The following is a 22529-nucleotide window of genomic DNA, read 5'->3' as shown; positions in this document are numbered from 1 at the left end:
AGACAGAACGTGTCTGGTTTTTTTTTATTTGTATTAGGCAACTTGGGAGACGTTAAAAAATAATGCACATAATTAGCATATTCCTCACATGCCGCTATATAAACGATTTCCTCTCACTAAGGAAGTTTGGGTGCTATGCTAAATGCATGTAGCCCATTCAATTTGAAATAAAGGATACAACAGATACAATTATGTTTCTTTCATTTAAGCATAAGTTTTACACTTAAAATGCAGGTTGATTTAAAAAATAAAAGATTCATTGTTTAGTCGATTATGACTTTGAAAAGCAGTTTATTACTGTTGCCTTTTTTTAAGTCCTTATCTGAATTAAACCCTTTCACACATTTTTTATTTGAGCTTTTTCGGTGAAGTAATTAAAATGTTTTAATAGGTTTGATTTACGTTATCATATCATTGTTTAGACATGCAATAGGAATTTAAATAAAGGGTAGTTTGGATATTTCATAATGGTTGTACCGTACTTATTGTTGTTGTCGGCTTTCTAACACACTATAATATTGAAAAAGAAGATGTGGGATGAGTGCCAATAAGATAACTCTCCATCAAACTCACGATTTGTAAAAGTAAACCATTATAGGTCAAAGTACGGTCTTCAACACGGAGCTCTGATTCACACCGAACAGCAAGATACAAAGGGCTAAAAAAATACTAGTGTTAAACCATTCAAACTGGCAAACCAACGGAAAACTAGAAACACTTATGGGCCACATAAACAGACGACAACCACTTCAACATGAGGCTATTTCATTCCTTTATTGTGCACTTGAATTATAATGACTACGCTGATTTTTTAAATGTTGTTTTTTTTCTATTACAAAAAAAAATGAAATTTTCATTGTTTATTGGGGGTCTCATTGGGGGGTTCCGTTCCCGGATCCCGCTTACTGATTTGTCAGATTCCCGTATCCCGCTTACACTATGTACGTAAGCAATTCTCATTTTTTTGTCATTTCCCGGGTCCCGCTAGACCTCATTTCCCGTTTTCACGACACAATAATTTGACTTTCACGTGTCCCGCTTACAAAAAATCGTCAATCCCGCGTCACGCATATATGAGGGGGAACAAGGGGTTTAACTGTTATGCTGTTATGGGGCAATTTAATTCTTTGTTATCTGTTATTTTGAAAATATATTTGCTGTTAGCTGTTATTGTCTTATTCTTTGTTAGCTGTTATTGGGCTATTATTTTTTTTGTTATCTGTTATTGTGATAATGTATTTGCTGTTAACTGTTATTGAAAATTGGAATGTTAGCATTTTTTTATATGACAGTCAATATTCAGTATAAATTGAAGATCATTGGACATTGGGGTCTACCACTACTAATATGTTTTTCCCGTATTCAGAGAAGGATTCCATTAACATTTACCCATCACAGAAGTGAGGTCCAGGACAATTTAAGTATATCTTATGATTATCCTTTGTAATAAAATACATTTTTTTTTATGAATGTGTATTTAGAATTATCGAAATGTTTTGTATGAGAATAATGTTCCTTGTTTCCCGTACGAACAAATTGAATTAAAACAATTCTTAATATGACAAAAAGGAAAACATATGGCCAGAAATATCTGACAAGGATCTCAATTAAGGACTAGGTCCTAACAACCAGTTAACCTTTTATATAATATGGTATATAGACTCAGCTCTGATTCTTTTCAACGCAGAACCAAATGCATTGTACAATGAAAGTTCCAACCATGTACTTGGGTCCGAAGCTGCACGTAACTCATTACAAACAAAAATTTCTTTCGTTTCAAGCCATTGTTTCCCTACTAAACTATGTATTCTACTTACTAGTACACTTGGTACAATCAAAAACCTCAGCTGATAAAAAATTGTTCAAATAAGGCCTTTGAAAATAGTGGAATAAATTGCTTTTGGAGTGTCAAAATTCGTTCGAAGTACTTGATAAATTGCATGCTTATAATTGGTGCTTTTGATTTTGCTACCCTATATACCACTTTGCCTCATAGTCTTATTAAGAAAAATTCACACACCTCATTAAATGGTCATTTAAAAAAAGTCAGAATGTTCAAACTCTTTTAGGTCATTTTTTTATTAGCAAGAACGGGAGCTTCAGTCAATATATAAACAATACACCAACGTTTCATGAGAACTGCTGAAAGCATTTTTGTGTTATTGAAAACTAAAAAATACCACCTTTTTCTAATGAATAAAATCCCTTAACTCAATAACATAAAATCTAAAATTAATAAAAATCGAAAGGGAGTTTACAACAATAGATATAAACATTTCAGCAAAGTTTCATGAGAACTGCTGAAAACATTTTTGTGTTAATGTCTGAAAACTGGAAAATCCCCCCTTTTTAATTAATAAAACCTGTTAACTCGGAAACGTAAAATCTAAAATTTATAAAAACTGAAAGTGACCTCATGTTAATAGATTTAAACAATTCACCAAAATTCCTTGCTTTGTGAAAGCATTTTTGAGATATTATCAGAAAACTGAAAAAAACAAAACAATTTTATTGAATATAAAATTAAAACCCATTACCCAGAAACTTAAAATCTAAAATTTATAAAAAAAAAAAAAAAAAAAGGGAGCTCACGTCAATAGATATAAACAATTTCCCAAAGTTTAATGCAAATGGTTAAAGAGTTTTTTTAGTTAATGTCCGACATGTTGACAACAGACTGACAACAGTATACCATAATACGTTCCGTAAACGAGCGTATAAAAAATATTATAATATATTGAGTAGTAATTTAAACACATTCTAGATACATAAATTAATACTAAAACCATAGTCATAGAAAATGGAATGCATTACAAAGAATTATATCCGTAATAAGAAATACTGATTTGTCAAAGACCGATTATTTTAATAATTCATTTACTGTTATCTGTTTTTGTCCATTTTAATTCCTTGTTATCTGTTATGAGCCAAATCAATTTGCTGTTTTGCTGTTATTGGGACCCCCCTTGCCCCCACCACCACCCCCTCCCCCTCATATGTAGACCCCAATGAGACCCACTTTATTTAAAAGATTTTTGTAATATTCCTAACACTTTGATATATTCTAATATGAAGAATTGAGAAATCGATTTGTTAATTTTTTGGTACCAAAAAATAAGGAAACAGAAAAACTCTTGGAACAGTAGAGTCTATATCAATATAAAACTGTATCTCGTACTGCAGAATCAAATTTCCCGCATTTTTTGTGTGTTTGGTTTTTTATTATCTCCCTTTTTTGTTATGGTTTAAACTTCCTGTTTCTAGAAAATATAAATAAATAGGACATGACACACATGATAACTTTAAAAAGTAATCTACACTATTGGTATAAAACTGACAGCTACTCCCCAAAGCTTGAATGTGAGTGCCTTGATTGTATATATGTATTTTCTAAATTTTCATAAATTTAACCTTTATTACAATAATGTTTTTTTTCATCAACTGTTTGGAGACTGGAGGGCGTGTTGACTCAAGTCATTGTCAGATCATGTGTTTTATGAAAGTGAAAGTGCAATGTCTGTTTGTTGAAGGATTTCATTTTATATTTTGAAGGTTAGTGTTCAAGAAATTGAGGACAATTCACACTTCAATCAAGCTCTTGTGTGAATTTAAAAGTCATTTCCTCAAATATTAATATTTACAGTCACCTGCATTTCTAGTAATGAATAATTGATATTAAATTCTCCCTCATAAATTCGTCCGAATTTAAAACATTTCTAATCTATCTACATGGTGAAATAAGAGTCGAGTCAAAATGTAGGTTTGGTTTGCTCGCAGTAACTTTGAGTCTCGAATCATTAGTATAGGTCTCAAATTGTTTCAATCGATCTGGAAAACAAATAGTATAATGAATACTAAGCAAAAATTGTTTAATATGAATTTACGTATATATAAACATGTAACAAAACAAACATTGCGGCATTTTACCTCGCAATTCATATTTATAAACTGTGGCATTCAACCCTCACAGTATAAAAGTTCATACAGATGTTAAACATCATAACTGCGGCATTCAACCATCGCAGTATCTCAAAATCAATTTCATACAAAAGTTATACACACATATTATATCTTAACTGCAACATTCACTCTTCGCAGAAAGAACTATACTATAACATGTATAAATTGAAACGTTTTCTACAGCTAAAACTGTCCAATATATACATCACAATGTTAATATCGAGAGAAATCTAGTAGCAATACATATACATTGCTGTTAAAAGGTTTCTGTGCGAATATACTATTTTCTTGCGAACCTTTTGTGAAAAAGTTCATAGGTTTTACATACTCTCTAAAATCTGTAACAAAATCTTTAAATTTGTCTGTAAATCTATTGACTAAAATAGGCCAAAACAATGCTGATTTCCATTTTGGTACAAACAATGTACCTCTAGCTCCACATAACTGCATATGATTTAAACACTTACCAGCTAAATGGACTGGAGGAACTAACCAGTTATTATGGCCAGACCAATCATATGCGAAAGCATCCACCACCGAGGTATCCGGTGTAAAGTATTTAGAATTAAAAAATTCTACTTTACTATTTTTAGAATCCGCAAAACGATCACATGTGAATGGCCCCCACAATGAACTAAAATACGTAAAAATATGCGTTGAAACGCCCCAATCATCATAATCAGAGATTTTACTTAGATATTCTGCATAATAATTCTCATTTCTGGGAATCCATTCAAGTTCTAAGAAAATATCACAAGATAAACAAATGTGGAATATACTTAAAGCGATTTCCTGCAACTCCATTTTCATGCTACCCTTTTTAACAATATGTACAACGTTTTGGTTATATCAGTATACAACTTGACAAATTTTCCTGCTAATTCAGACTTAAAACATGAAATATTGTTTTCTACAGTTTTTGGCTCTCTCCATGTAGAACTTTTGTCTCGATCAAGACCATCAAACATAAAATGTACAATTTTGTTATCATTTGAAATTATAAACCGTGCACCAGCGTACTGACTAGCATCAGTAAATATTACACACTGAGGCATTCTATTCATAGGTACAATTCCTTTGAAAGACAATGACTCGCACTCAAAATACCAAAACTTTAACTCTTCTAAAATATAATCATTTAGTAGAATTTTCTCATCCCATGAATTTCTACAACATACTAACATATGCATGTGCTTTGTCATTATCTGGCAAACATTACCAAGTGCAGGAATCATGGATATAATTTTTCCGCATATTTTTGCTATGTTTCGACAAGTAAAATGTGTATTACCTTCAACTAAATTAGAAATAGCCTCTTTTAAGGTTCTTAATTTTTTGGTCGATATTTCTAAAGTACAATCTTTAAAATTCCAAACAAAACCCAACCATTCAATCACTTGGACTGGTTCCCATACACTCTTTACTGTATTAGCAATAAAACCGGAAAGCAGTAAATCTTTTTCGACTATTTTTGATATTTTTGAACAAGTTTCAAAATTTTCTGCAATTCCCATACCGTAAACTTAAATAAACTACCATAGGGAATCCTAATGATCTCCAATATTTAACTAAAACATGTACAGTCTTTGAAAATACATGACCAGCCGATGAAAGTCCAAAAGGTAAAACTGTAAAATTAAAATATCTAGCCGTATCGCCATATTTCAAAGAGAATCCCAAATATTTTTGATGATCGGGGTGAATGTCCAAATGATGGTAACCCAACTTCATATCAAATTTAAACCCGAAACTGTTAGAATTGACAAAAGTTAAATCTTCTTTTACTCCTTCGAATTTTACTTCCTGTTTTTCAACAAATTTATTAATATGTCTTAAATCTAGAACTAGCCTTTCTTTTCCTGAACTATTAACTGAAACAGTAAGTGGATTAACCACAAATGTGCATTTCACTTCTGTTATACAATTTTTTGATAAAAGTTCCTGAATAGAATTTTCAACAAACTCTGAATGCTGTAAGGCTGATCTATTATTTTTGAGAAAAACAGAAGGTGGATCACTAAAAAATGGAATTCTATAACCAAAATCAATAACGTTCATAATAAAATCATTAGCATGAAGTACATTTTTCCAATATGATGAATGTTTTTTCAAATTGCCTTTAACATTTACAAGATTTTTGCCAGATTTTTTCTCATAATTGTTACCAAATTCAAATAAATACTCAACTTCGTCAGTTTCTGTGCTGTTACTGTGTCTTTCCTGTGTGTTGATCCTGCTGGAATTTTGGTGCACTAAAAGTGGCTGTAGGGGTACTTCTTTGGGGACAGTTCCGTGCGAAATGCCCGGGTTGATTGCAGTAGAAGCACTTGTATGTTTCTTTGACTCCGTCTGCACCACCGACTTGGCTAAGGCCACGAAAAAAGCTTCTGGAATTAAATTTTCCTCGACTGGAACCACTATTTTTGCAGCATCGGGTTTATTGTACGGCTTATAGTTTCTTTTTCTAGCAGCCCTAGAAATAGCAGCGCGTAAATCACTAGCATCTTCTTTATTTTCTGCCAACGGACTATCCAAATATTCCTTTACTGTGTCCCACCGTGTTTATCAGCTATCTCAAGGATCTTATTCCGCTTTCAAAGTACTTCTTTCTCCTCGGAAATGATACTACTAACTTCTGTAACGTTGCCCAACTATATACAGCTTTCAATGGCGGAAAGTTTATCCAAGCGTTCGGAATTAAACGAATGTTGAATCTTTATTCCTTCGCTCTTGAATGTGAATTTTGTTTGTTCGACACCGGTTGCCTTTGTACTTTTGCCAAACCAAGCTTCAAAATGGTTAATCATCGACTCTTTCTGTTTCTCTAATGTGTTGTTTAAAGCTGAAGTGAAAAGCGAAATCGGTAGTAAACTCTGTATCATGATGATCTTCACCAGTAGTGTTATGGTCTTGTTCGGAACCTGTGTCGGACATACTATGCAGAACGTGTTGTTACTTTGAAGTTACTGTGAGAACCTCGATACAAATTATCCAAGTATCAGACTTATATACCCCACCCGTATTCCCGCCTATGAAATGCTCGTGCAGTACTCACTAAAGACTTATATATAGATACTATCCAACCAGTTCTTCAAACTTGTTTTACAAACTTGTTCTACAAACCACAGTTACTAAAGATAGAAATAGATATGGGAAAACCCCAAATATAACGGAATAGAAATAAATATAGTGTAATTTGAATGGGAGCATATAGTTGGAACCCCCCTCCTGAAGGACATCCTGGTACTCAGTCAACCAAGAGCAACGTAAATAAGAAAATTCAAGTTTTTAATCAGCACAATTTTGAGGGAAAGTTAACTTTTGAAATGATCAGATATTTGATTACATTTTTTTTTTTATCATAATTGAGTATTGCAGGATTAGACCGAATAATCTGTCGCTTGTGTGGGTTTATTTGTCATTTCATATTTTTAACTTTTCATCATTTGGCTATTTAATTTTCTTAATTTTTTTTTTTTGTATTGTTATATTCCCAGCTGGAAAATCACAATACATTTTTAAGTTAATATAAGATTTGGAACAGCTAACGTGTACCTTAATCATTGTTAATACAGGTATTCTAAGGCAACATCAATGACTATTGCATATTCTTGGATTTTCTCTTTTCGGTGTAATTATTTTTCATCTTATAAAAGTAAGAAGCAACTGCAAAATTAAATGAAAAATTTGTGCATGTACATAGTCTTGTATTCCATGATTTAATGGAAATTGATGTTTCAAACAAAACCTGGAGGGCTTTTATATATTTTATGTGACAACAGTCAGGGGACTTAATTACTTAAATGAGTGATTTTCTTAATCATTGATTCAAGTAACATTATCTCCATTGAGGTTGGAAGTAAGAGTTGTCTTTCCTTAATAATCACCTATTTAAGTACTACAAATTTATCACAAGAAGCACTAAGTGATTTAATTTTATTATAGCTTTAGTTATGGAATACTAATGTTCCAGGGACTAATTATGTTGCTAAAATTATCAGAACCAACATCTGTGTTGATGGGATGACCAGGTCATTTCAGGTGATGACCTTGTACTGAATCTAGGATAATGACATAAAAATCACTTGTTTAAGTATCATACCTCAATTTCCTCCCCTAAAATCACTTCTTTGAGTATCATTATTTTAATAGCCCCCACTAATTTCAACACCCCTGGACAATGAAATTTTTATCTTGAACAGTAGAATTTTATTACATAATCTGAAAGATAAAACCTTGAACTTTACAGGAAAATACTCCCACTGCTGGGAAAAATCTGTGAAGAAAGTATTAGTTCATTATTTCAAGCCATTATTATAGCATTTTTTCAACTAAAATAGAATTTGCAGCTAAATGATTACATCAAAGGCATAAACCTGGCTACTCAAAAGAAGCAAAAAGTTCATTTTTTTCAAATTTACTAATGAAATGATATTATTTAAACCTATATATGTGTTTAAAATTTTGGTAAGTCCCCTGACTGGACAATGAGCATGACCAGAACTGGAAATGGTCTTAGTATGAACGTAGTCAGGGTTTTAAGAAAAGCATGATGATTGCTAGAATTGTACCATGAACAGTGTTGTACATTTGTACATGTTGTATAACTGTTGTGTAGTCGTACAATTCAAATATAGTAAAAGAGTTGTTGTGTCACAGTCTTGACAGTGATGGCAGTAGTGAGCTTGTTGTAAAGTCGCTGTGAGATCATAGCACAGCCTCTCCGACTAGAATTGCACTTCTGCTACTTGTAACAATGATTCATGGATAAAAATTTGTAATTTTACCACGACCTGTACTGTGCTTTCACTTTACTTCTACTACAACCTACATTTTGTAATAACGCCATGAAATTATCACTTTAATAATCTATACAATTGATTATATTTTATAGAAATTTACTTGTTCTAAGACGTGATGGATTGACAGATGTCTGACCCCGAGGTAAAGTCTGACCCTGAGGTAAAGTCTGACCCCGAGGTAAAGTCTGACCCCGAGGTGAAGTTTGACCCAGAGGTAATGTCTGACCCAGAGGAGGACACCTTGTCTCCTGAGGAAAGCTTGCTGTTGTATGCCAGGAATGGAGATATTAGTGGTGTGGAGGGTCTGCTGGAGAAAAGAAATGGAAAACAGATCTCTTTAGATCTAAACTGTAAAGGTTGGTGTGTTTGTTATTACATCATATTCATCAGTTCATCTTTATTGCTGGCAGATATTTTAGAGAACATCCAAGAAAGTGGGGCGAAAGATATTCGATGGACATTCAAACTCATAGACAAAAAGGCAACTGACAACGCCATGGTTAAAAAAGAAAAAGACAAACAGAAAACCAAAAATACACAAGACAGAACATAGAAAACTAAAAACTAAGCAACACAAACCCCATTAAAAAATAGAAGTGATATCAGGTGCTCCGAAAGGATATTCCGATCCTGTTCACCGGTGCCAAACTCACGTACTATTAGTGAAGAACACTTAGTTCATGTTTTTGGGGACTATCAAAGATGTGTGGTACATCCTGTATGCCCCTACATGTAGATTTTGCACTGCATAGTGCTTAAATTTAAGTACACGACACAACACTGTTGAGTCGCAAGAAAATTAAGTTATTGTCAAGTCTCTGAGTAAAAGTATAGATGGCAAATAAGGCCATTTTAGCACCCTGTACTGAATTTAACTGAAAAGGTGACCAAAGATTAAATATTAACATACATATTAACATATATTAGCCTTCTGTTTTCAGGGAATCAGAAATCTAACAGAGGTTGGAGTCCCCTACACCTAGCAGTATACTTTGGTCATACAGCTGTGGCAAAACTTCTTTTAGAGGTAAGTTTCTCAGTCCAGACGCTCACTAGCTTTTTAGATCTTACACATGTGTCTACTGGGTTCAACTCCAATCTAGATTGGCTAAGATTGGCAGATATTTAGTGGGAGCAATGTTTTTTTCTTTGGGCACTCCAGCTTCCTCTGGCAATAAATACTGGCCTACGCTAATAGTCAAAAGTGCTAAACGTGGAGTTAAACACCAACATCAATCAATCAGTTAGGACATGGGAAGTCAGGGCCAGTAGGAACATTCTCTTAACTAAAAACTCCAGTCTGAAGGTGGTACCTAACACTAAAGGGAGATAACTCTGCAAAATCAGCTGAACGTTTTAATTACGTTGTGTTGGTTAGGGAATATTAAGCTTCTCAATGATCAAAACTAGTGTTAGTCAAACTGCTATGTAACCAGTGTAATTTTTCTGATAAATTGGTTGGTCCAATTTTTTTTGAAATTTTCATATTTCTGTCAAAGGGTCAAAGTAAACACTTTGTCAAAAATTTTTGAAAATTAAACGAGCCAAATTAATTTTAGTGAAGGTGTTGGGTACCACCTTAATTGACAAGGATTATTACTACAGAAGGTCAGTAGTTCTCTCTAGACAATCTGGCTTCCTCCTCTGATAAAAACTGACTGCCATGATTTAGTCAATTGTGATGAAAGTGGCGTCTGGTAAAAACTGACTGCCATGATTTAGTCAATTGTGATGAAAGTGGCGTCTGATAAAAACTGACTCTCATGATTTAGTCAATTGTGATGAATGTGGCGTCTGATAAAAACTGACTGTCATGATTTAGTCAATTGTGATGAAAGTGGCATCTGATAAAAACTGACTGTCATGATTTAGTCAATTGTGATTGAAGTGGTGTCTGATAAAAACTGACTGTCATGATTTAGTCAATTGTGATGAAAGTGGCTTCTGATAAAAACTGACTGCCATGATTTAGTCAATTGTGATGAAAGTGGCGTCTGATAAAAACTGACTGTCATGATTTAGTCAATTGTGATGAAAGTGGCGTCTGATATAAACTTACTGCCATGATTTAGTCAATTGTGATGAAAGTGGCTTCTGATAAAAACTGACTGTCATGATTTAGTCAATTGTGATGAAAGTGGCGTCTGATAAAAACTGACTGCCATGATTTAGTCAAATGTGATGAAAGTGGTGTCTGATAAAAACTGACTGTCTTGATTTAGTCAATTGTGATGAAAGTGGTGTCTGATAAAAACTGACTGTCATGATTTAGTCAATTGTGATGAAAGTGGCGTCTGATAAAAACTGACTGCCATGATTTAGTCAATTGTGATGAAAGTGGCGTCTGATAAAAACTGACTGTCATGATTTAGTCAATTGTGATGAAAGTGGCGTCTGATAAAAACTGACTGCCATGATTTAGTCAATTGTGATGAAAGTGGCGTCTGATAAAAACTGACTGCCATGATTTAGTCAATTGTGATGAAAGTGGTGTCTGATAAAAACTGACTGCCATGATTTAGTCAATTGTGATGAAAGTGGCGTCTGATGAAAGTGGCGTCTGATAAAAACTGATGAAAGTGCCGTCTAAACAATCATCAACTAAAAGGTTACTGTGCAATGCGTGTGCATAAACATGTTAAAGGTAGACCACTGAACTGATGTACATAATTCTGACTCCGAGGGTACCAGTATGGTCAAGGGGCATACTTCATGGATAAGAGCCAATATACATTTATATACCAATTTCAAAAACTTATGTTTGACCCAGATGGATAACAAAACTTACAGTCAAAGCTAGCAGTCTATCAAAAGAACATGGCTTAAGGGGTGACTTAAGAATTGATTAAAATTTATATGATTAACATTGCTTAAAATTTAGATTTAAATCCTTTTTTTACAAATAAGAGTACAGTAGGCTTTCATACTATTAAATTAAATTATGTGTAAATAAAATTTTTACATTTAAATCATATATCATTTCAGCATGATGCAGAAGTAAACATTGTGAATAGTGTTGGAGATACACCCCTACATAGAGCAGCTTATACAGGCAGACATGTAAATATTACTTCAAATCTATGAGTTTACACCCTTACATAGAGCAGCTTAGACAGGCAGACATGTAAATATTACTTCAAATCTATGAGTTTACACCCTTACATAGAGCAGCTTATACAGGCAGACATGTAAATATTACTTCAAATCTATTAGTTTACACCCTTACATAGAGCAGCTTATACAGGCAGACATGTAAATATTACTTCAAATCTATTAGTTTACACCCCTACATAGAGCAGCTTATACAGGCAGACATGTAAATATTACTTCAAATCTATTAGTTTACACCCCTACATAGAGCAGCTTATACAGGCAGACATGTAAATATTACTTCAAATCTATTAGTTTACACCCCTACATAGAGCAGCTTATACAGGCAGACATGTAAATATTACTTCAAATCTATTAGTTTACACCCCTACATAGAGCAGCTTATACAGGCAGACATGTAAATATTACTTCAAATCTATTAGTTTACACCCCTACATAGAGCAGCTTATACAGGCAGACATGTAAATATTACTTCAAATCTATTAGTTTACACCCCTACATAGAGCAGCTTATACAGGCAGACATGTAAATATTACTTCAAATCTATTAGTTTACACCCCTACATAGAGCAGCTTATACAGGCAGACATGTAAATATTACTTCAAATCTATTAGTTTACACCCTTACATAGAGCAGCTTATACAGGCAGACATGTAAATATTACTTCAAATCTATTAGTTTACACCCTTACATAGAGCAGCTTATACAGGCAGACATGTAAATATTACTTCAAATCTATTAGTTTACACCCTTACATAGAGCAGCTTATACAGGCAGACATGTAAATATTACTTCAATACACCCTTACATAGAGCAGCTTATACAGGCAGACATGTAAATATTACTTCAAATCTATTAGTTTACACCCTTACATAGAGCAGCTTATACAGGCAGACATGTAAATATTACTTCAAATCTATTAGTTTACACCCTTACATAGAGCAGCTTATACAGGCAGACATGTAAATATTACTTCAAATCTATTAGTTTACACCCCTACATAGAGCAGCTTATACAGGCAGACATGTAAATATTACTTCAAATCTATTAGTTTACACCCCTACATAGAGCAGCTTATACAGGCAGACATGTAAATATTACTTCAAATCTATTAGTTTACACCCCTACATAGAGCAGCTTATACAGGCAGACATGTAAATATTACTTCAAATCTATTAGTTTACACCCTTACATAGAGCAGCTTATACAGGCAGACATGTAAATATTACTTCAAATCTATTAGTTTACACCCTTACATAGAGCAGCTTATACAGGCAGACATGTAAATATTACTTCAAATCTATTAGTTTACACCCTTACATAGAGCAGCTTATACAGGCAGACATGTAAATATTACTTCAATACACCCTTACATAGAGCAGCTTATACAGGCAGACATGTAAATATTACTTCAAATCTATTAGTTTACACCCTTACATAGAGCAGCTTATACAGGCAGACATGTAAATATTACTTCAAATCTATTAGTTTACACCCTTACATAGAGCAGCTTATACTGGCAGACATGTAAATATTACTTCAAATCTATTAGTTTACACCCTTACATAGAGCAGCTTATACAGGCAGACATGTAAATATTACTTCAATACACCCTTACATAGAGCAGCTTATACAGGCAGACATGTAAATATTACTTCAAATCTATTAGTTTACACCCTTACATAGAGCAGCTTATACAGGCAGACATGTAAATATTACTTCAATACACCCTTACATAGAGCAGCTTATACAGGCAGACATGTAAATATTACTTCAAATCTATTAGTTTACACCCTTACATAGAGCAGCTTATACAGGCAGACATGTAAATATTACTTCAAATCTATTAGTTTACACCCTTACATAGAGCAGCTTATACAGGCAGACATGTAAATATTACTTCAAATCTATTAGTTTACACCCTTACATAGAGCAGCTTATACAGGCAGACATGTAAATATTACTTCAAATCTATTAGTTCCTTTAGATATTCATGGCATCTTGAAAATATTGCATATCTAAAATCGGTTATGATTGGTTACCTCACAATGTGGCTATTAAAGTTTTATTGGCTAGAATGATAAATAGAATTTGGAACATATCCCATACAAGGAAAGATATAAAAATTACAGCATGGATATTGAAGATCTGATCAACAGTTATTGTTTCATTTTAACATAATTGGGGAAGACGGCTTCAAGCCGTCAATCCCCAATGGGGTTGACCAGAGTGACATTCCCTCACATCATTCATTTTGTTTTTATAGCGTGGAAAACCCCCCAACAAATCTTACTGAGAATGATGAGATGGGGAGACACAAATGAATAAATTGACTTTAAACACTTTTTTACACATTTCCCTTCTGTTTCTCTCGAAATTATCGTATATTGAGCTCTCCTTTACGATATTTACGTTTCTTTTACAATCCGGAAAAATCAGTATGACGAGATATTCTAAATATATCCAACCTACATTATATTTTATAGTGACGTCATTGTTGGAATGCCACACTACGCATAAGCAGGGATATCCTTCACTGGTTATTTAAATCATTCTCAAAGATTGTGCACTTATTAAAAAATAGTATTTGTTAAATTTAAACATAATGTTTGCTGTAGATGATTCAAACATCAACATGCAAAACTTTAATTTGTAGGTCAACAACTTTCAAAGTAAACAGGAAGTCCGAGGGGCTACATGAGATGGGGGAGAGAAACGATCTTTTCCATTTTTTTCTGTAAATCTCTGTTTTGAGAATCTTCCTCCAATTCAGGAGCACCTCAATTTATGAGCTAATTATCCACTAAAATAAATACTTAAAATGTGACATTTAGTATATGATAAGTAGTCTTCCATTAAAACTAAATTTTCTGTACCAACGTTAACATAATCATTGTAATAGTTACAAAAAAAATTACTAATGTTGCATTTTGTAGTTTAAACCTCTTTATTCATGAAATTTACAAATATTTCAAAGTGTAGGATTTGGAAACAAGCTTCTCACAGTTTACATCAATCATATTGTTATTTTTATTAGTACCTGTATCCCTGTGATGAGATATGTAACTGGGAACTTTATCAATGGAAATTTAAAACTGAATTGATTTTTCAGTCCTTACTTTCTTAAGAAAAAAATTTAAAATCTTAAGAGTACTGTCACAAAAAATGGAAAATGGCCCTAGCCTGCAGTTCAGTCGTACACTATTAAGATTTCAAAAATAATTGTAGTTGTTGTTAAATGACAGAATTCAACTAGTTGGATTTTAGATAATTAACTATCAACTTTAATTGTATGTTTAGATTTAGAAGATAAATTATATTAAACAACAATTGATTCTAATAGTGTCAACCTTCCACATGTTCTAGCTGTTCTTTTTTTTATTCTTTATATGAAAACTATCAAAAGATACCCCCCCCAAAAAAAATGAAATAGAATAGGCCGTCTTTCCCCTCAGAGCTATTCAGCTCTTTGATTATATAAAGTTTTTGACCAGTCCTTCCATATGTCAGACTGTCAGTCCTGTTCTTGTAATCCCAACTTCTCTGAAACCAAACAACAGAATATCATGAAACTTTGTAGATAATAAGGACATACTATGTAGACGTGCATATCGACAGGAAATTATAATCCGATATTATTTCTAAGAGTTATTCCCTTTTGAACTTATTGGCCTCAATATACTACTGCAACAGTTTGTCATCGCAACTCCTTTGCAACCACACAACAGAATTTCAGGAAACTTTGTAGTAATTGGGACATAATATGTAAATGTATGTTTAGTACTATTCCCCCTGTCCTCAAACTGGAAAAAGGACACCTGGATGGTTTAAATTCTATTTTCATTTTTCTTCTCATACCAATATCATGTCCTTAAATAGTCTTTTTGTGTTCTTATAATGTTTTTTGAATCAGCACTCTGTATAAGACTGTATCATGCAAACAAAAGACTGTGTGCTAGCATCATCTATTTGTGTTAAGTGGTTCATAAAACACTGATAACATTAACATTACAATTTGTACACAACATAAATAGTTTATGATTTTATCAGGAAGCAGTAACCTTACTTGTACAACACAAGGCTGATATACATGTTATTAATGCTGAAGGATTCTCTCCTAAAGATGTGGCCAGGAATAAAGATATTAATAAACTTTTAGAAGGTATGATATGTTATTTCGGTTATACATGTATTTAGGAAATTTCTGTAAGATTATAAATCATGTAAATATGGATTATTTAAAAAACACAATCTCGAGTTAAGTGCTTTTATGTTTTCATATTGTTTTGATTTGTCTTAATTTATATTCATAGACAGAGTTCTTTGCTCATAACAAGAGATTTGTCTATTCTGGATCAACTTTTTGCTTAGAATTTTATTAATTTAATGGTTCATAGCTCGTTCAGCTAAAAGATGAGAATGAGCTGCTGATATCTTATTGCATCCCCCTTGGTTGTTTTATAAATAAATTTTCTTTCATAAAAAAAAATTTCATATTGGAATCTTTAAACATTAAGCCAGATATTATTAACTCGTTGAAGTGGTCCTGGCAACCGCCAATCTACAAAGTTCGCCACATTTTTAGCTCACCTGGCCCGAAGGGCCAAGTGAGCTTTTCTCATCACTTTGCGTCCGGCGTCTGTCGTCGTCCGTCGTCGTCCTGCGTTAACTTTTACAAAAATCTTCTCCTCTGAAACTACTAGGCCAAATTAAACCAAACTTGGCCACAATCATCATTGGGGTATCTAGTTTAAAAATTGTGTCCGGTGACCCGGTCAACCAACCAAGATGGCCGCCATGGCTAAAAATAGAACATAGGGGTAAAATGCAGTTTTTGGCTTATAACTCAAAAACCAAAGCATTTAGAGCAATTCTGACATGGGGTAAATTTGTTTATCAGGTCAAGATCTATCTGCCCTGAAAATTTCAGATGAATCGAACAACCTGTTGTTGGGTTGCTACCCCTAAATTGGTAATTTTAAGGAAATTTTGCTGTTTTTGGTTATTATCTTGAAAAATATTATAGATAGAGATAAACTGTAAACAGCAATAATGTTCAGCAAAATAAGATTTACAAATAAGTCAACATTACCGAAATGGTCAAATGACCCCTTTAGGAGTTATTGCCCTTTATAGTCAATTTTTAACCATTTTTCGTAAATCTTAGTTATCTTTTACAAAAATCTTCTCCTCTGAAACTACTGCGCCATATTAAACCAAACTTGGCCACAATCATCATTGGGGTATCTAGTTTAAAAATTGTGTCCGGTGACCCGGTCAACCTACCAAGATGGCCGCCATGGCTAAAAATAGAACATAGGGGTAAAATGCAGTTTTTGGCTTATAACTCAAAAACCAAAGCATTTAGAGCAATTCTGACATGGGGTAAAATTGTTTATCAGGTCAAGATCTATCTGCCCTGAAAATTTCAGATGAATCGAACAACCTGTTGTTGGGTTGCTACCCCTAAATTGGTAATTTTAAGGAAATTTTGCTGTTTTTGGTTATTATCTTGAAAAATATTATAGATAGAGATAAACTGTAAACAGCAATAATGTTCAGCAAAATAAGATTTACAAATAAGTCAACATTACCGAAATGGTCAAATGACCCCTTTAGGAGTTATTGCCCTTTATAGTCAATTTTTAACCATTTTTCGTAAATCTTAGTTATCTTTTACAAAAATCTTCTCCTCTGAAACTACTGCGCCATATTAAACCAAACTTGGCCACAATCATTATTGGGGTATCTAGTTTAAGAATTGTGTCCATTGACCTGGTCAACCTACCAATATGGCTGCCATGGCTAAAAATAGAACATGGGATAAAATGCAGTTTTTGGCTTATAACTCAAAAACAAAAGCATTAAGAGCAAAACTGGCATGGGTTAAATTGTTTATCAGGTCAAGATCTATCTGCCCTGAAAATTTCAGACGAATCGATAGTCAATTTTTAACAATTTTCATAAAATTTGTAAATTTTTACTAACACTTTTAACTGAAACTACTGGGCCAATCATTATAGATGGGGATATATGTACGCAGCAAGAATGTTCAGTAAAGTTAGATCTACAAACATATCACCATCACCAAAACACAATTTTGTCACGAATCCATCTGTGTCCTTTGTTGAATATTCACATATACAAATGTACCAAGGTGAGCGACACAGGCTCTTTAGAGCCTCTAGTTGACATTTGATAAAATGCATTTTTAACTTAATTCAAGATGGCCACCCTCTTCAAACATCATTTAGAGCTATGTTTTCTGTTAAACTTCAAAAACAAAATAATACCATAGTAAACTTCATAATTATATATACCGTATTCTCCTGAATAAAAAACGCACCCCTATTTAAGCCGCACGGCCGTTTTTTGGGAAGAGGAATGTTTGGTACCTCTTTCAAAACACGGTTATCTTTCTTTGTTTATAAAATGAACACAACACATGGTTATCAACTTCCTAATCCAACAATGATTGAATGAAATAAAAAACAAACGATAAAGTAAATATTTTTATTCACAACAAAATATGCCACATTAAAAATTTATCAAGTCACTGCAAGCACTTGACAATCTGACTGTTTCCAGAAAAAAATCCAGATATTTTTTTTTCACGCTCGTCCTGAAAACAGAAAAAATACATACATAAAGCGCACCTGAGTATAACACGCAGGGAAAAAGACAGAGAAAAAAACCTGCGGCTTATTTAACGATTTTAACGCTAATTATTTGATTTTTACAGCTGCAGAGAATCATGAAAATCTTGAGACTCACAAAGAATTTTTGTCGTCTGTTAGAGATGGCAACCTGGAATACATACAAGGCATGGTAGGTTTATATTTGCCTATATATAAATATTGTTAAATATAAGTATAAAGATCAGGTTATTATGTTTGAATGGTTGCCAATGAGACAACTATCCAACAGAGATCAAAATGTAAATCAGGTGGAAAAAGTATAATTTTAGTATCTATAGATTAAACAAGAAGTTCTTTTTTAACATTCAGTTACCTTTTTATGTATTTTTTTTACAAAGTATTTAATAAAGCTTACATCTTGTGGTAGTTAAATATGCAAGTTATCTTTGATTGACAACAAATAGTTTAATCATTGCATTTGCAGTGAAGGAATTTTTAATGCACAATTTTGACAGTCAACCGAAAAACTGATTTTGGTATAGGTTAAACAAGAAGTTTCCTACATAGCAATCTTTAAAATATTAAGTAATCTCTAAATGTTTTATTCGCTTTTTACACCTTTAAGCTTAAAAGCAAGAAGCCACCAGATGTTAACAAAACAGATGAGTTTGGTAACACAGCGTTACACATCGCTGCACAATCCAATCAGAAAGAAGTGGCTGTTCTCTTGTTACAGAGTGGGGTTAATGTAACGGCAAAGAATGCTAAAGGTATTGTATGATATTTTAATTTGCTAAATATTTGTCTGAAGTTCAAAGCTTCACAATTCAAAAAGTTGTTACATTTAGCATAAACATGATAAAATACATTGAAATTGTCTAGTAAAGTACTTTTTAGTACAATTATACATGTCATCTTTTATTGAAGGTTCTAAATTTGATATAAATTCTTTATATCTAGATTATAGTTTACACATTCTTTTTGTAGCCCAAACAGCCATAGATTTTGCTTACAACACACCAATGAAACAATTACTGTCCGTAACACCAGTGAAAGATATACCCAAACTACCCCACCACTGGGAAGGTATCTTACTTAAGGTGAGTTATTATAACAATTGAATAATCAAGATAACTGTTACCTCAGAATTTAAAGCTGTTATCCTAACGCTAGAAATTCAAAGGTTTGGTTTTAATTGCTTGCTTTGATCGTATAAAGATGTTGCTCAAGAATTATAATTATGATTGAGATTTGCAAACAAAAGATAGGCTTCAGCTTGTATATATTATACTTATAAATGTTATTGGAAGTTAAGCAATGTATACAAGTTGAAGCCCTGCCTATCTATTGTTTTGGATTGTTGACCTTATTAACATTAATACAAGCAAAGCATTCAAGCCAGCCAAACCTTTAACTTGCGAGCATTAGGAGAGCACATTTGAAATAAATGTTAATTCACAACTTTAAAAACTTAAACTGTAATATTCTGACTTGGTTAAGCTAATGCTTGTCAACAGGGATTTAAGAGTGTTTTCTGGCAATGCATAAAACTCGAAGTTTTGACTAATGTGAGAAAAAAGAGGGATTTTTTTTTTATAATTAGCAAAAAAACATAAACATTTAGTATCATACATTCAAATAACGATGAATAATTGTATCATTAGCAATCAAACCACATTTTTATTTTTTTCCCCAGAATGTCATATTTTGAAACCTGCTTCTTTTTTTTTTAATAGAAATCACGATTCCTTGGCTTCCAGGCATTATGGGTAGTTTTGGAGAGAGGTGTACTTTCATATTTCAAGACTAGGTATGTAATTTAGTTACATCATTTGTGTGCAATGAGAAATTTTCATTTGGAGGATGCTAGGCTCATTTTGAGACAAGTTGATACGACACTAAAAAATAAGTTTTTTTATATATTTTTCTTTATATATTGACGAATGTCTGTACAGTGAAACTTCTCAAAACCGGCCGCCCGTCGGACCACGGGATTCGGCCGGTTTTCAGGGGTGGCCGGTTTAATGAATTTGAAAGCTAAAACATTTAATGACAATTAACTATCATCATTGATTAGCGTGGGTGAAGATCAAAATCTCTCAACCGATAATTTTTTTGGGATATTGATTTGACATTGACAGGTGAACACTACTCAGTGGCCATGCAGGTGTCTAATTGACCGGATTAACTTGTTTGTTTATATAACAATATAATATATGGACTAATGATTACAAATGAGAAGGCCGGTTTTATGAGGTGATATTTTATTGATTTTGATTACACAAATACACAAATAACGGCCGGTATCCGGTTTAAAGGGGTGGCCGGTTTTATAAGGTTACATGACCGTTTATTTACATACACGCCGGCCGGGACTTGCGGTTTTGGCCGGTATGAAGGGAGAACCGGTATTAAGAGGGACCGGTTTAGAGAAGTTTCACTGTATCTGATGATTTTTTCACATCATGCTTTCAGTTAGAAATGTTGCAACAATTTTGTTAAAGAGTTTATGTCCTTGTAGAGGATACAATTTTTGATAATTTGTTTATTTAAAGGGGAAATAATTTTGATAATAATGGCCCAAGACCACAATTAATGACCCCGCTTTTCGTTGTTCACGAATATAGTTCCCTTTAATTTAAGTGTATTTCTTCTTAAATTTTTTTCTTTCCTTTTCTCAAACATTTCTTAGCTTTTATAAGGTGGAAATGAAAGAAGAGAGGTGAAATAATTTTTTAGATGTTTTATTTTAACTGATTTTGATATGAAAAGAGTGATTAGGTCAGGTGCAAAAAGGTGATATTTACAGTTTTCGGAACATCTCTTGACTTGTCCATAGGGGTATGGATGTGTATTGGCTAAATTTGTAAGTTGTAAACATGCAATGTTTCTGAAACTTGGACATATTTTTGACTTGTACTGTACATTACACACACAAAAGATCTGCCAAAAAGAACAGTTCAATTTTTTTTTATGAGACAAAACGTTATAAAGAACTGATAGAGGAATTAATTGTGGTCTCGGGCCTAATTTGTACATTTGAAGGGGAGACAATCTGGATTATTATTTGTGTATTTGTTAGGGAGATAATTTTGATCTTGATTTGTGAATTTGTAGGGGAAACAATCTTGATAATAATTTGTTTATTTGTAAGGGAGACAATCTTAATAATAATTTGTGTATTTGTACGGGAGACAATGTTGATAACAGTTTGTGTTTTTATAAGGGAGATAATTTTGACACGTGTTTGTTGATTTGTAGGGGAGACAACTTTTATAATAATTTGTGTATTTGTAGGGGGGACAATCTTAAAAATAATTTGTGTATTTGTAGGGGGGACAATCTTAATAATAGTTTGTGTATTTGTAGGGGAGACAACCTTTATAACAATTTGTGTATTTGTAGGGGAGACAATCTGGATGATAATTTGTTTATTTGTAGGGGAGGCAACCTTTATAACAATTTGTGTATTTGATGGGGAGACAATCTGGACGATAATTTGTTTATTTGTAGGGGAGACAATCTGGATGATAATATGTTTATTTGTAGGGGAGATATTTTTGACAAAGAGTTTGTATATTTGTAGAGAAGACAACCTTTAAAATAATTTGTATATCTGTAGGGGAGATAATCTTGATAATGATTTGTGTATTTGAAGAGGAGATAGTTTTGACTAGTGTTAGTTTATTTGTAAGGGAGACAATCTCAATGATAATTTGTGTATTTGTAGGGGAGACAATCTTGATAAGAATTTGTTTATTTGTAGGGAAGAAAATTTTGAAAAGCATTTGTTTATTTTTAAGGAGAATATTTTGATAATCAGTTGTTTATTTGTAGGGGAGATAACTTTGACAAGAGTTTGTGTACTTGTAGGGGAGAGAGTCTTGACAACAGTGTAATTTGTATTGGAGATAATTTTGATAATAATTTGTTTACTGTAAATTCAGAAATAATTGCTTGCATATATCATTGCGATTTTTCAAGAACGGATAAAAATGCAAGTTGATTTATTGCAATT

General features: G+C 32.9%; 1 protein-coding gene across 4 annotated transcripts in view; it reads left to right on the top strand.

Annotated features, from left to right (window-relative positions):
* The first annotated feature begins 3268 nt into the window (after positions 1 to 3268).
* The window catches only part of LOC143053780 (oxysterol-binding protein-related protein 1-like), a 102452-nt gene continuing 83191 nt past the window's right edge, over positions 3269 to 22529 (top strand). For 3 of the 4 annotated variants that reach the window (XR_012971445.1, XM_076226562.1, XM_076226560.1), the window contains exons 1-9: positions 3269 to 3360; positions 8855 to 9118; positions 9704 to 9789; positions 11748 to 11822; positions 15924 to 16035; positions 18616 to 18701; positions 19137 to 19281; positions 19499 to 19611; positions 20248 to 20321. Coding sequence is in view for 3 of the 4 variants with exons in the window: in XM_076226562.1 (XP_076082677.1) it covers positions 8890 to 9118; positions 9704 to 9789; positions 11748 to 11822; positions 15924 to 16035; positions 18616 to 18701; positions 19137 to 19281; positions 19499 to 19611; positions 20248 to 20321 (920 nt within the window). In the remaining variant the exon portion in view is untranslated. Of the gene's footprint in view, positions 3361 to 3460; positions 3553 to 8854; positions 9119 to 9703; positions 9790 to 11747; positions 11823 to 15923; positions 16036 to 18615; positions 18702 to 19136; positions 19282 to 19498; positions 19612 to 20247; positions 20322 to 22529 lie in introns of those variants that run through there. The other variant, XM_076226561.1, reaches the window with a different exon arrangement.

Source organism: Mytilus galloprovincialis, chromosome 12, assembly GCF_965363235.1.
Source record: "Mytilus galloprovincialis chromosome 12, xbMytGall1.hap1.1, whole genome shotgun sequence".
Taxonomy (NCBI): domain Eukaryota; kingdom Metazoa; phylum Mollusca; class Bivalvia; order Mytilida; family Mytilidae; genus Mytilus; species Mytilus galloprovincialis.
The sequence above is the reverse complement of the archived record's forward strand: the minus strand, read 5'-3'. Positions and strand labels throughout refer to the sequence as shown.